General features: G+C 44.5%; 1 protein-coding gene across 1 annotated transcript in view; it reads right to left on the bottom strand.

The window, feature by feature from the left end:
* Window positions 1-16,064, bottom strand: part of LOC138736174 (CUB and sushi domain-containing protein 1-like) — a 2,349,200-nt gene that overhangs the window by 828,335 nt on the left and 1,504,801 nt on the right. Inside the window, exon 13 of the mRNA XM_069885244.1 lies at window positions 845-957. Within this exon, the coding sequence (XP_069741345.1) occupies window positions 845-957 (113 nt within the window). The remainder of the gene's footprint in view (window positions 1-844; window positions 958-16,064) is intronic.

Genomic DNA, 16,064 nt, shown 5'->3' with positions numbered 1-16,064 from the left:
AGAAGTGCAGGAGTCCTGAGTTTCTCCAGTACTTTTGTGAATAGAACAATTTTACAGCACCCTCTTCAACTACCAAACCACACATGTTTGGGATGGAGCACTGGAGGAGACCCATACAGCCACAGGAAAGACAAGTGAGCTCCAAGCGGACAGAATCTGAGGTCAGGATCGAACTCGAGTGCTGGGAGGCATTGGCTCCACAGGGTGCACTACGAAACTGTGAGAAAAATTAAAGGGCAACTTCTGAAGTAAAATGAGGTTTCTTCCCCTATCCTAAACAACACCCTTGGCAGAAATGCACGTTCAACACAATGGGATTTTTCCAGGGAAGACCCTCTTCAGTCATTTCCTTCCCTGACTACCTTGATGGCAACAGTTCACTGGCACTCATTGTTCCACTAACAAGCTCAGATGAGACCGACTCCATCATAGGATGGCAAAGTTAATCCGAAGCCTTCACCACATTCATCAAACTCACGCTGTGTAATGCTTAATTTCTTTCAACTGCTGACCATATAATTAGAGAATCATGTTTCATGCCTGTAAGATGAGGATGCCTTCATTTCCATTGAACCACAAACAACAAACAAGTTTCTTGTATATTGCACATGATTTACAGTCCAAAAGAACCATTTATTTGGAATGCAAACAGTCATTAGGAGGAAAATGGCTGTCAGACTTTGTATTAAAATATTGCACTAGAAATCAGCATTTCTAAAAGAGAAGTCAATGTGCAAAACAATACTTGATAAGGGGTTCAGACCCACGATATGGACTGTTCAATTTTACCCTTTTATGCTGTCTGACTGGCTGGATTCGTTCATTTGTCTGCAAAAGTGCATACCTTGATATACAGCCTTAAATCCGAGTGATCCAATGGTTTCATCAGACTGTAAGTGCAGCCACATCTGATTGTTCATGCTAACAATCAAGTCTGGAACAGTTGAGCCTGTAAGTCTGAAATGTGAAAAATGCAGGTAATTAGTACAATTTAGCAAAATCAAATATTTCATTTTAACTTGCTTGAAACCACAACTGCAATTCATCATTTGATAATAAGATTTCAAATAGTGAATCAACATATATTCACTTGACTGTGTTTCTAATTTGTAGCAATCATCAATCAAGCAATGAGCATTTGTTTAAATGAAAATAAACTAAAATATTTGTTTACTTACTGGGGCAATTAGTGCTCATTTTATTACATGTAATAGGTATATTAATGCAATTACTTGGACATATTATTTTCATTTCAAAATTTGAGATTGAAATTTTACCTGCACATTTGCACAATGGGCATTTCCCTCAATCAATTGTATTTATTTAAAAAGACAAACTTGAATCAATGTTATCCTTGCCCGTGTAATGTGTAATTTTCTGTCATAGCTGGCCTCGTGTATGAACTTTCACTGAATTTCTTATTCAATGAATTTCACTTGAAATTCAAGAAAGGGGCAAACACCATAGAGCTAACCCGCCGAAAAGCATCCGAGTTTCAAGATTAAGGCCAACAATTTTCAGTCATCATGGATGCTGTCTGACCTGCTGAGTTTCACCAGTGCTTTTGTGCACCGCCTTAGACCCCAGCTTGGCAGATTTTCTTGTTTCCTTCGCGACTGTCCTTTTGTTAATACTCACAGAAAAGTGAAATTGAACAGTGAATTGAAAAGATTGATGGTATTTGAGGAATTAAGCTTTTTTCCTTGCACAGTGGCAGACATTTTTGAACTGATAACCTTGTGGTGAATACTGGTGAAACCGGAGGCCAGAATATCAGGATTGGAGCTCTTTTTAGCTCAAGATGATGTGATGCCACACTGGGTGATGACAGAGTGTTTAAACAATCAACAGGAATACATGTGGCCTCATCAGTGTTGTGCAGAGTTGAAAGTTTGAACAATTCTGCACTGGGTAACTTTTGGTACCAAAATTGCTCTTTCATGAGTATCTCAAATAGTGTTGAGTGACGTTCAGGAAAACAGGTTGCATCTAATCACAAGGTCATGCCACAATTCGGCAAAGATTTTCATCAAAATGTTAATATATTATTAATTTATCCACTTCCTGATTTGAGTAAATTTGAATCAAACCTTCTTGCAGATGGATGGCCTGCCAAATGTGCTTGCATGTGCAATGGTTAAAAACTTTCTTAAATTTACTTGGCTTTAATACATGCCTTCAGTTTACCTCATGGAATCACCGGAATCATTTCACAAAAATCTCCAGCTAGTACCAACGTCACACTTTCTGTTAGTTTATTGTGCCTAAGATCTTGCAGTGTTTGAATTCATGTTTCATAAACTTTTGTACATTTACTCCAGATGACAAGTTCAGAGTTTTCTTTTTACTTTGTACTTCCCTGACCAATGAATCTCCATATTCATCAAATTTAAAGTGACTTTAAAAGCCAAGTGGGCAGTTTTGCATGGTTGTTGTCAGTGTTGAAGCGATAGCAAACAATTCCATGAGCTGAGCAATCATGATTTGTGTTTGAACTTTACCCAAAAAGTAGATTAATAGGGAAAGTTTATCCCGTTCCACAAAAGTGTCCAAAGAATATCTCTTGCAATTCCACTACAGTATCGTAGGCAGTTCTGGTCTCCAATAGAAACTTGGTGCACAGTTTTTGGTTTCTTTCTGTGGCTCAGGCCACATGCCCAAATTATTTCATACCTCAAATAGAAAAAAAATCTCATCCCTTCTCATTTTCACAGATTTACACAGCACAGAAATAGATCCTTCAGCCAACTCGCCCATGCAGACCAAGGTTTTTGCCCAAGCTAATCCCATGTGCCTGCAGTTGACCCATATCCCTTGAAACCTTTCTTATTTACCTTCTGTCCCAAGGTCTTTTAAATAATGGGCATCACAGTAAGTGTAGAGCAGTGGTTCTCAACCTTTTTCTTGCCACTCACATATCACATTAAGTATTGCTATAGATCAGTGGTAGCCAACCTTTTAATTTTTAATCTTTAATTTAGTCATACAGCATGCTAACAGGCCATTTCAGGCCACGTGTACGGACCAGGAGTGTAGGTTAATTGGGTGCCATGGTCACAAAGGCCAAAATGGCCTGTTACTGTGCTATATGTCTAAATTAAAAATTAAAAATTAAAAGGTTGGCTACCCCTGCCCTAGATGCTCTGTGATTTGTAAGGGATTGCTTAAGGTGGAATGTGAGTGGAAAGAAAAAGTTTGAAAACCACTGTTTCAATCATACTTCATTGACTCGTTATGTGCACGGTTTCGTGACTCCAAAGGAATTGGGCCAATGACAATTTTTCTCAAGCTAAATATTTCAGTAACAATTGGGTCTGGAGCAGTGATTCTCATCCTTCCCTTCCCACTCACATCCTACCTTAAGCAATCCCTTCCTAATCACAGAGCACTGATGGCATAGGGATCACTTAAAGTAGATGAGTGGAAATAAAAAGTTTGAAAACCATTGGGTCACAATTTTTAAAGAATGGAATAGATTGGGCATTAATTATATTGCACCATTCCATAGCTTACATTAATTGTGTTTGTCATAATAACCTGATATAAATCAAAGCAGTTTTGTTCACCAGTCTGATTCCCATCTCTGGCTCGATGAGTGGTTCTCACCCTTTTTCTTTCCACCCACATACCACATGCTCTAGGTAAAGAAATTCCTCCTCATCTCTGTTCCACAGGGATGTTTTTGTAATTTGAGGCTGTGCCCTCTATTCAGACACCCCCACCAGAGAAACATCCTCGACACTACTCCCTATTCAGGCCTTTCAGTATTCAATGGGCTTCAATCAGTTTTTCCCCCTCATTCTTCTAAATTGAAAAGGCTGTTACTATTCCCCTGATTTGTGCCCCTCATAATTTTATGTCACCCCTTCCAATACTCCAGGGAAATTAAGGCTCCCCTGACAGGACAAGCCTCCCAGCCCCAGCCACATCTAGTTAATCTTTTCTTCACCTTATGTAGCTTAATGACATCCCTCCAATAGCCTGGCCTATTGCCCGGGTCCCCTTTGGGCTAAAATCTAAGTGTCATACTCATGCTGATGCTGCACTTCAAGGACATGCAACATGTCCGATTCTTTTTTTTTTGGTGTCTTGTAACTGAGACACAGACACATTCGATGTTATCATCCATCTTCTTTGTGAGGATTTGAGTTGGAATTCGTGACAGACTTTGCAGCACATTCTTTAAAAGAACAACGGTGCCCTGCACACCTACATCTCAAGCAGAAGGCCCAGAAGGTGAAAAGCTTTTTACCCTAACATCTATCAGATCCTTGAAACTCCCTGAACTACCCTAAGCTAAATTACCCTGGGAACACCAAATGATTGGCAGCACGGTTAGCATAGCAGTCAGTGCGGTGCTGTAACGGTGGGTCGGAATCCATCACAGTCTGTCAGGCATTTGAATATTCTCCCCATGTCTCTGTGGGAGTACCCCTGGTGCTCTGATTTCCTCCCACCCTTCAAAAAGCATCAGGGGTTGTAGATTAATTGAGTGTAATTGGGCAGCACGGGTTTGAGGGCCGGAAGGGCCTGTTACCGTGGCGTGTGTCTAAATAGAAATAAAATTTTAAAATCTATGACATATATTTATTTGATTCATATAATTTAATATAATATTTTTGTGTATATATGTATATATTCTTGGACCCCTGCTCTTTGTGATTTTTATGCATGGCCTGGTTGAAGAGGCAGAAGGATGGGACAGTAAATTTGTGGATGACACAAAGGTTGGAGGAGTTGTTGGTGGAGCTGAAGGTTGTTGAAGGTTACAAGTGGATATAGACAGGATGCAGAGTTGGGCAGAAAAGTGGCAGATGGAGTTCAATCTGGATAAGTGTGAGGTGATGCATTTTGGAAGGACAAACCAGAAGACTGAGTACAGGGTTAATGGTCGGTTACTTATGAGTGTGGATGAACAGCGGGAACTTGCGGTCCAAATCCATGCATCCCTCAAGGTTGATGTACAGGTTGATAGGACAGTTAAGAAGGCCTATGGGATATTGGGCTTCATTCATAATAGGATTGAGTTCAAGAATCGAAAAGTCATATTGCAACTCTACAAACCTTTGGTAAGACCAAACTTCGAGAATTGTGTTCAGTTCTTGTCACCTCATTATAGGAAGGATGTGGAAGTTGTGGAGAGGGGGCAGATGAGATTTACCAGGATTGGAAAATGTCTTATCAGTTAAGGTAAGCAGAGCTGGGACTTTCCTCTTTGGAGCATAGAAGGATGAGAGGAGTCTTGCTAGAGGTCTACAAGATTATAAAAGGGAAAGGTAGAGTGGACAGCCATCACCAGTTTCCAAGGGCAGGATCAGCAAACACCAGAGGACAAATGAACAAAGTTATAGGAAGGAAGTTAAGGGGAGACATCAGGGATGTTTTTTTTAATGCAGAGAGTTGTGGGTGTCTGGAATGCCTTGACAGGAATGGTGGTGGAAGCTGAAACATTGGGGCATTGAAGAGGCTCTTAGACAGACACATGGATGAAAGGAAAACAGAGTTATGGGGTGGGGAATATATGGGTCGGCATAACAACGAGGGCCAAAGGGCCTGTCCTGTGCTGTAATTTTCTATGTTCTATATGTGATTATTATGCACTCTTGTGTTGTGTGTGTATGCTATTTCGTCTAGTTTTAGATGTTTAGTCAGATGATACTACACAAACCTTTTTGCACAAATTGCAACTGTGAATATTTATTTATCCATTCTTTCTATATTTATTATCTCTTTTTCTGTTTCATTTTGTATTATGAGAATTTAATTTATACACTTGTTGGTGCATCTGATGAACCTGTTTGATGGCAGCAAATCAGAAATTTTGGTGCATCTGTAGAATGCCAGAAAATAAAACTCAGATCACATCATACAATACAGTCTTTGCCAGTTTTCAAATCTCTTTAACCTGATCTCCATAATACCTATATGAATGATTTGTATGTGAATGTGCACAGAATGGTTGGTACATTGTAAAGTGGGCATTGAAGATAGTTATTTAAAATTACGGTAGGATCCAGACCAACTGGAAACATAGATTGAATTTAACTTCAACAAGTGCAAGGTGTTGCATTTTGGGAAGTTTAAAATGAGCAGGGCTTTGACAGCTGACTGCTCGGCAGATTTGTTGGTCAGAGTCTGAGGGGGACAGGTGCATTGTTCCGGAAAGTGGTGCCACTGGTACATTGATCTGCAAGTGTTCGTTGGTACAAGAGGCAGACAGGAAGCAGTGGGTGTTGGGATCTGAGGCTGAATGCCCTCTGCTGGAGCAACTCATCAGGTCGAGCAGCATCAGCCGAGGAAAATAGGTGAAGTTTCAGGCCAGAGCCCTTCATCAAGATGGAAAAATGGCAGATGGAGTTTAATGCAGACAAGTGTGAGATGATGCATTTTGGAAGTGTGACCAAGGTTGGAGATACATAGTTAATGATAAGGCACTGAGGGATGCGGAGGAACCGAGGGATCTGGGAATACAGAAGGTGGTGTTGTAGGTGGACAGGGCTGTAAAGAAAGCTTTTGGCATCTTAGCCTTTATAAATCAAAGTATTGAGAATAGGAGTTGGGATGTTATGTTGAAGTGTTTAAGACATTGGTGCCAAATTTGGAGTATTGTATGCAGTTCTGGATGCCTAACTACAGTAAAGATATCAATAAGACTGAGAGTGCAGAGAAGATTTACTGGGATGTTGCTGGATCTTCAGGACTCGAGTTACAAGGAAAGATTAAACAGGTTAGGACTTTATTCCTTGGAGCAAAGAAGAATGAGGGGAGATTTGATAGAGGTTTACAAGATTATGAGAGGTGTAGACAGAGTGGATATGAATAGGCTTTTTCCACTTAGATTGGGGGAGATAAATATGGGAGGTCATAGTTTGAAGATGAAGGGGAAAGGTTTTGAAGGAACTTCCTGGCTCAGAGAGTGGTGCGAGTGTGGAACGAGTTGACATTTGATGTGGGCTCAATCTTGTGTTTTAAGAATAAATTGGATTGATACATAGATGGGAGAGTTCTGGAGGGTTATGGAATGGGAGCAGGTTAGTGGGACAAGGGAGATAATGGTCGGCACAGACAAGAGGGCTAAATGGCCTGTTTGGTACTATGGGTCCTATCAGCACTCTCTTCCAACTGTAATGAGAAGGGTAGGTTGGGGGTGGAGGGTGGGGGGAAACAGACAGAAGGAAGGAGTGATAAATGCCGGCACTGACCCATGATAAATTAGAGGCATGATTTTAGATATGAGTGCATATCAAAGCCCTCGGAGCAAGCAGAACCAGTTGTAAAACTTTAAAAAATATAACACATCACGGCTTTCTTAGCATTCCTGGAGACTTGAAGACAAAATAGGCTGATAATTAAGTACTGAAATAATAGATAGTTGTATCTGAGCTTTAAACCAAGGCCCTAACCCACCATCTCAGATGAATGTGTCGCATCAAATGTTTTTTTTTCCACAGAGGGAGGGCAGAGCTGTTATCCCCAGTGTCCTGGTATCCTAGGTCCTCACTCTATAGATTATCTGTTCACTATTGAAATGGGGATGTACTGTGACCATTTTTCAAAATTTAGAAATGGAAGTAGTTATATCAATGCACATCTTTGAATACTGGAGAACAAAGGCAAATCTGAAATATGTGTGAATTTGGGCAACGGACATTTGCGAGCACATCAAGACCTTAAAGAGGATGAAAAGGACCCAACAGAGACATAGGATTTAAACTAATCATATTGAATTGTAAAATTTTTACTCTTCTGAGCAAGTAAGTTGAAGGTGCTTTATTCCAGATTTTTCAAAATCATGAAAGATTTTGATGGAGTAAATCAGGAATTGTGATTGGAAGGCTGCAACATTCCAATAAGAATTAAAAACACAAAATCACAAAAATCTGTAGACACAGTGGTTGAAGTAAAAACACAAAATGCTGGAGAAGCTCAGCAGGTCAAGCAGTATCCTTCATGTTGCAAAGGGAAAGATACTGAACCGACATTTCGGACTTGAGCCCTTCATCAAGGTATAAGAGAATGCCGGCAGGCGTCCAATCAAAAGGGTGGGGGGGGGGGTGTCAAAGGTAGGAGATGATGGGTGGAGAGAGGAGGGAGGAGACAGCAGTAATGAGGGAAGGGAAGGGAGAACAAGGTGGAGGGGAAACAAAAGGCGAGCAAGTTTAGCAGAAAGCAGAGAAGTCAATAAGCTCTTTTATACAGTCAATAAGCCCGTGTGTAAAGGCGAAGATTCTCCATCCTTACATCAGGAGACTTACCTCCATGAATGCACCGTGGCCAGCTCCAAGGTGCTGACTGCAATCCCTCTCGGGGTAAGGGTCAGTACAGCGCTCCGCTGCCGAGCATGAAATGTAATGCTGCTGCAAGCGGCTGGCTAGGGACAGGCTGATGACATCGTGGTGATGTCGTAAGCCTGAAATGCAGGAGCGGAAATATTAAAATGCCCACAGCTTGGAGCATATGAATGACGTCAACTTGGTGGGCGGCGCTATAGCACCAGTCGCCCTGCCTCCATCAGCTCCGGAGGGAGCTACCAGGTGCCGCTCAACATTAATGTGACACAAGAGCACCCTTTTAGGGTCACTCCATGAAAGGTAAGTTTATATTTTACCTCCACGCTTATAGCCAGCCTCCAGGTGGAGGCCTGGCATGAAAGGGTCTAATGTTCATGCCATCTGTCTGCAAGGTGCCCAGACAGAAGGTAAGGTGTTGTTCCTCCAATCTGCAACTGGACTCTTGATGTAGAGAAGGTCACAAAGGGAGCACCGGATGGAGTAAATTAATCCAGTGGATAAACAAATACCTGTTTGGTGTCCCAGACCTTGGTGAAGGTGTGGATGCAAGTGTTGCACCTCCTGCAGACACAGGGGAAGGTGCTGGGGATGTGATGTCTGGGGAAGGATGTATGTCATGCAGAAGGCAGAGAGTGGAGGAGAAGGAACAATGTATCTGATTCTGGGGTCCTGTAGTATGTGCCAGAAATTCCAACAGATAATGTGTTGGATGCGGAGGCTGATGGGATGATGAGGGTGATTCTATTTTTGTTGGTTCTGGGGGCAGAGTGGCCCAGGGCAGACTAAGAGGGAAATGGAAGAGATGTGGGTGAGGGGTGGGTTTAAGGTGGTGGGGGGGAAGCCACGTTTGTTGAAGAAAGCAGACATTTCAGAGGCTCTGGACTGGAAGACCTCACCTTGGAGCAGATGCAGCAGAGACGGAGAAATTGAGGAAAGGGGATGGAATCCTTGAAAGAGACAGGATGTGAGGAAGTGTCGTTCAGGTAGTTGGAAAGTTTATAGTACATGTTGGTGGAAAGCTGGTCTCCTGAGATGGAGATGGAGAGATCCAGGAAGGGGAGAGTATTGTTTGAGATGAGTCTGAGATCAGGCTAGAAGTTGGCCATGAAATGAATGAAGTTGACAAGCTCATCGCAAGTGAATGAGGCAGCCCCGATGTAGTCATTGATGTACCGGAGGAAGAGTTGAGGGGCCTTACCTGTGTAGGCTTGGAGCATAGATTACTCTACAAACCCCACAAACATGCTGACATAGCTGGGACCCATGTGGGTATGCACAGATACTCCTTTGATTTGGAGGAAGTGGGATGAGTTGAAGGAGAAGTTATTTTGAGTGAGGACAGGTTCTACCAGGTGGAGGAGGATGGTGGTAGAGGGTGACTGGTCAGGTCTGGAGTCTAGGAAGAAGCAAAATGCTTTCAGACCTTCTGTGTGGGGGATGGAGGTATAAAGGGATTGGACATCCATCGTGACGACGAGGTGGTCTGGTTCAGGGAATCTGAAGTCATTGAGGAGATGGAGGGCATGTGAGGTGTCGTGAATGTAGGAGGGGAGGGATTGGACCAGGGGATAAAAGATAGAGTCAAGGTAAGATGAAACTAGTTCAGTGGGGCAGCAGGAGGCAGGAACGATGTGTCTACCCAGATGGCAGGGTAGAAGGTAGAAATAGGCAGTGTGGAGATGGGATTGAATGATGTTTGTGGCCATGGAGGGGAGGTGACCAGAAGTGATGAGGTGAGAGATGGTGTTGGAGACAGTGGCTTGTTGAGCCGTGATTGTGTCCTGTGGGAGGAGTCGATAGGAGGAGGTATCTGAGAGGTGTCGACTGGCCTCAACAAGGTAGAGGTCAGTGTGCCAGACTACAACACCACCACCCTTGTTTGTGGGTTTGATGGTGAGGTTGGGATTTTTGCAGACAGAGTGGCGAGCAGAGCATTTGGAGTAAGATTGGAATACGAGAGGGGGCTGGTAAAGTTGAGTCCATTGATATCTTGGCAGCAGTTCAAAATGAAAAGGGCAGCTGGCCAGGACGAGGTGATCAGGTGGAGAAAGAAGGTTGGAGAGTCATGGTAATGGAAGTAAGCTCGAAGGCAGAGGTGATGGAAGAAGAGTTCGGCATCACGGTTTGCGCAGAACTCGCTGAGGTGCGGGCGGAGGGGAACCGAGAACTTCGTCTCAGAGAGGGGAGAGTAAAAACCAAGCAAGGGTCAGAGTGGAAATTGGTGTTGTGAAGGGTGTTGGGAGGAGGGTGAGGTAGATGGTTGGGGAGGTCTGAGGGTTGAGGTGGAAGGTGGGGGAGGTTGGGGGAGTTGATGGGGAGATCAGAGGGGAGGAAGTGGGGAGTGGGGGAGGTCAGAAGGGGAGGTGGAGTGTAGGGGAAGCCAGGGGGGGGGGTGGTAGAGAGGTTAGCCAGAGTAAGTGGGAGAGAAATGAGGTCTGGGGGTTGGGGAGAGGAGGGGGCAGAGAGAGGGAGATGGGGGCTTGAGTTGGCAGAGGTGTATGAGGATGGGGAAGGAATAGTGAAGGGGATAAGTAAGTGGGATCCAGTAGTGAGATCAGGACTCCAGCGGCAGTCTGCGTTGGGAGCCATGTGGCATGAGCCAGTGTTGGAGGCTCCACGTCTTCCCCTGCAGGTAGCAGTTTGTGTCGGGAGGAAACAGTCGAAGCATCAGGAGCTCCAGTGAGTAGGGGGATGGAACCTGGGTTGGAGGGAGCTGCCATGGCATTGGGAGCTCCATGGGGTCAGCGACCAGGGCCTGAATAGGAGTAGGCGATGATGTCGCCAGAACCTGGCTGCTGACCCCAGTGGGTTCTGGCGACATCATCGCCTATTCCTATTCAGGCTTTTATAACCTGGAGCACAAAAGGATGACAGAAGCAAATTGAGAAAATAAACTTCAAAAGTGTTTGAAGAACACTTGAAGGAGAATAAAATGCAGCGAAGGATAAATGAAATATTGATTGCTTACACACCAAGTGTGGTTAAACTCCAGCGATGGTGTGAACTCCAACGATTCTATGGCATCTATTGTATTCCTCTGACATCATTGTAACTGAACTAATTGCGTGACAAGATTTATCTTAATATCCCTTTGGGAGATTAGCACATCGCCTTTACAGCGCCAGCAATTGGGTCCGGGCTGGGGTTCAAATCCCGTGCTGTCTGTCAGGAGGTTGTACGTTATCCCCATGTGGGCGTAGGTTTTCTCCGACTGTTTGAAAATAAACCAAGGATGCTGGTGTATAATGGGTGGCAAGAACTTGTGGGCTGAAATGTCTAAATTGAATTAAAAAATCTTTGGACCGAGTGACCGCGTAGTTAGATGGGCTGAATCGCCGCCCCAGTCATCCGACACAAGATGGCGTGAGCCCCCCTTTCCCTGCCCAGGGGAATGGTGCCACTTTTGTGTTGCATTCCGCTGGGCGGGGAGTGATGCCGTGACGCGTTGACCTCACTACCTCACTCTCTATGGCTACCGGGCCCCTCACAGGAAGTGGGTGGTCATCTTGAGCAGCACAAGGAATTCAAAATAAAGTCCAGTTACTGGTTCACCTCTCATTTCGGTAACATGCCGTTAGCAGATGCTACAGTGGTGACACTGATAGTTCCAACGTCTTTGGAACGCGGCTCGAATGTGACAACTGCTACAGTCGCAACGGCTGCGAGCAATGCGGTGGGTGTGCATCTACCACCCTTCTAAAAAAATCAGCCCAGGAACTGGTTACAACTGGCTGAGTCACAGTTCCAGATCAAATTGTCTCAGAGGATTCCAAGTTCGGGCACATTGTCAGTGCCCTGGGCGTCGCTACCTCAGCCAAAGTAAACTCCTTTGTGAAAAATCCTTCTATGGAGCTTAAGTGCGAACAATTCCTGCGTTTCCTCCTCAATTCCTTGGAACTCATCCGACATGAGCGCGCTGTGCACATCGTAAATATGCAAGGCCTGGGCAATAGGAACCCCTCCGAGATCATACATGAAATGATGGCTTTAGCAAATGGACACACAAAATGTTTTGTGTTTGAGGTCCTGTTCCTCTCCAAGCTACCGGTGTATCTTTCCTTGGCAATATTTGACATGGATTTCAGCACCCCACACCTGGGAGCCAAGGAATCAGACAGACTTTTCCATACCCCACAACAGAGCTCCTTACATGTGCAACCAATCTACACCGTCGGTGCCACCAGTACAGCTCCCCAACACCCCCCATCCCTGCCGGGCCCCCCAGCAGTAACCACAGCCCATCCACAAAGTAACGAGCGCTCAGGCAGAGCGATTACTGCTTCACCACCGCAGATGGGGCCACAATGCCCAGTAGTGCATCCCTCCATGCTCGTATTCCAACGCCAAGTCAAGTGCGGTGACGGGAAATGGACTGGCCGCCAATAGTGTCCTTGATGGTTAGCACACATAAATGCCTACTCCATCTCAGGGACCAGTAAACAAAGAGGGATTTCCTAGACAACACGAGTGCAGAGATAAGCCTCATTCTGCCAATGTATTTCGAACTAAAAAACAATCGCAAAGGCCTTCCCCTACAGGCAGTCAACAGTTCCTCAATTTTTGAGTTTCAACATCTGCCAGGTCACAATCCATGCAGCAGACACGGTTTTCCACTGCAAGTGTACAATTGCATCCATGGGACAAGCCCCACTCAGAGCAGGTTTCCTCCAGGTATACAAATTCTTGGAGGACATGAGCAGATGCCATTTGGTCAATGCTACCACATTCCAGGGTGATGGAATATTTGGAGATGATTTTTGGATATAAATTGATAAAATTAGCATAGGTTACATACATAGACACATATTAAAACAGATCTTATTTGAAATAATGAAGAATTCATATTCAGTGACTTTACAGTAACTATGCAGAATGCTATGCACATTTCACAAGTAGGTGCTAATTGAAATGATATCATGAAATGAATAGACCATTGACTTAGAAGAACAACCGGAGTCAAGTTGTCTGTGTTGGACTTTTTTTGCAAGGCTTTTGACATCTCTGCAAAGTGCTCATTGAAAGGTCATTGAGAGGTTTGTTTACCTTAAACAGATGGGAGCAGATGACTAACTCCTATTGTTTGCTGGAGAAGGAGGGGGTTTTGCAAGTGAGAGAGAGATGGACATGTGACTGGCAGTTTTGAATCAGGTAGAGAGAGAGGGAGAAACTGAACAGTGTCAGCCAGGAGAAGCTTGTTGGAAGTGAAACAGAAGCTCGAGAGTGGCGGATGGATGGAAGTGCTATCTATCTGATGTTTCTCTTTGAATAAGTGGAACAGAAAGGAACTCTGTGGTAGCCTGAACGAAAGAGGTTATCATCTGGAGGACACTGATTGGGCAAAATTCATCAGCAAGACATTGAGGTGACTAATGGTGGTACCTGAGTTGTGGAAATCCTGGAACAACACATCTGTCTCTGCAAACCTGCAAGAACCTTCCTGAGTGGTAAACATTTACCTTTCAAGCACCAAAGCCTGGTGAACTTTATACATGTTAAATTCTGTGCACAGTACAAGAATTTCTGCAATCAATTGACTTGGAAGAATGAGAAGTGAGATTAAACTGTGAACCCAATAACTTTTCTTAAATTTACACACACATTATAGACGCATGCGCTTAGAATTAGAAGGGGGTTAAGTTGGGTAGTTAAGTTAATAGTGATAAGCTAAAGTTGGATCCTGTTTTAATGTTTAAAGATAAGTAAAATCAATTTTTGTTTAATTAACTACTTGTCATGGTGAATATCTATTGCTGCTGGGTTTTGGAGTCCTCTGGGTTCTCACTCTATGGCAATGTTCCTTTCTACCATTAGGAATCCACATTCTAGACCGTAATGAATATGGCCTCTTACTGGCCAAGTACCCGTCACTGTTGGTGCCCAACTTCCACAATGCTAAACCAGCACATAGTGTGGAGCACCACATCGAGACCACCGGGACTCCAGTGTATGCACAGGCACGACGCCTCCCACAGGACAAACTCCTTCAAGCCAAGACTGAGTTCATCACCATGGAGGAGTTGGGTATTGTTGGCTTCTCAAATAGCCGCTGGGTGTCCCTGCTGCAGATGGTCCAGAAGAAGTCCAGCGGTTGGTGCCCACGTGGAGACTATAGGCGACTCAATGATGCCACCATATCGGATAGATACCCCATTCCACATGACCAGGATTTCGCCATGAAACTCCAGGGCAGCTGGATCTTTTCCAAGGTGGACCTTGTCAAAGGGTACAATCAGATTATGGTCAATCATTACAATGTCCAGAAACAGCTGTTATTACAACTTTCAGCCTTTTTGAGTTCCTTTGGATGCCTTGCGGTCTAAAGAATGCAGCCCAGGTGTTTCAGCATCTCATGGACGTGGTTGGCAGGGTCCTCAAATTCTTCTTCGTTTACTGGATGACATTCTCATTGCCAGCCCTGACACCAACACACACTACACACCTAACTCGCCTTTTTGGAATTCATTTTAACAGTGGTCCTGGCTAAGTCCCAGTCTGGACAGGAAACTATCAGTTTCCTGGGACACCGTATCACCCAAGATCAGGCCACACCACTACCAGATAAGGTGGAAGCCATCCAACATTTACCCAGGCCAAGCACAACCAGAGGCCTACAAGAATTCCTCAGGATGGTGAACTTCTATCATTGTTTCCTCCCGAGAGCGGCTACTTAAGGCAACTCCTATTCAACCTCATGAAACTCAATGACGCCCCACCAGTGGACATGCAAAACCATTGAAGCTTTCCAGGCAACCAAAGCGGCACTGGTGGAGGCACATTTTTGGCCTATTCAGACTCTTCCTCCACCCTGGGCCTTACAAAAGATACATCGGACAGAGCAGTAGGCAGAGTGCTGGAACAATGGGTTGATGAACAGTGGCACCTCCTGGCTTTCTTCAGCAAATATCTCCTGACACCAGAACTCGGTACAGCACATTAGACTATGAACTGTGGCCCTCTACCTGGCAATCCAACATTTCCAGTGCATGTTAGAAGGAAGGGTTTTTGGCATCTACACAGACCACAAACCACTCACCCATCCACTTAGCAAGGTTTTGGACCAGTGGTTGGCGAGGCAAGAATGACATGTCTCCTACATTTTCGAGTATACAACAGACATTTGCCATGTCGCAGACAAATCCAACATGGTGGCCAACATGCTGTCCAGACTGGCCATCACCACTACCTCAGGAGGGCCTGATGTTGCTCAGCTAGCCAAAGGTCAAGTAGAGGATGCAGACGTCTAGGCCTACCGTACTGCCATCACCAGCATGAAGGTTAGCGATTTCTGTCCTTCACCGGGGAGCTCAGCTTTACTGTGCGACATATCCACAGGTTTCCCCAGACCCATCCTACCTGTGACATGGCAACGGCGGGTGTTCAACCAAATATTCAGTCTAGGAGAGTCATGTGATGGAGTAGTAGCTGGTTGGGTGGAACCAGCCCTCTCCAAAGAAAATAAAAAATAGTGTGAACAAATAGAGCTCAATAACATAAAATACAGGAAGAGAAAGATAAAGTTACAGAGAAGAATCAGAAGATGGCACCCAAAAGAGAAAAAGTAAGAATAACAGAGAAAAGAGAAGGAAAATCACTGGAGAAGAAAGAAGAAGGCCTTACTTGCACAGCGGAGCAGAGAGCCACCGTAGAGAGGAGTAGCTGATCTCCGGTGTTGGTGAGTCCTCAGAGGAGCGGTGTCCTCCTCACCTGTGGACTTCAAAAATGGCTCTCAGAGCCAAGAAGAGGTGCACAACTGCTCTTGCATGAAGAGTTGCA

Source organism: Narcine bancroftii, chromosome 6 (assembly GCF_036971445.1).
Source record: "Narcine bancroftii isolate sNarBan1 chromosome 6, sNarBan1.hap1, whole genome shotgun sequence".
NCBI classification, from domain to species: domain Eukaryota; kingdom Metazoa; phylum Chordata; class Chondrichthyes; order Torpediniformes; family Narcinidae; genus Narcine; species Narcine bancroftii.
The sequence above is the reverse complement of the archived record's forward strand: the minus strand, read 5'-3'. Positions and strand labels throughout refer to the sequence as shown.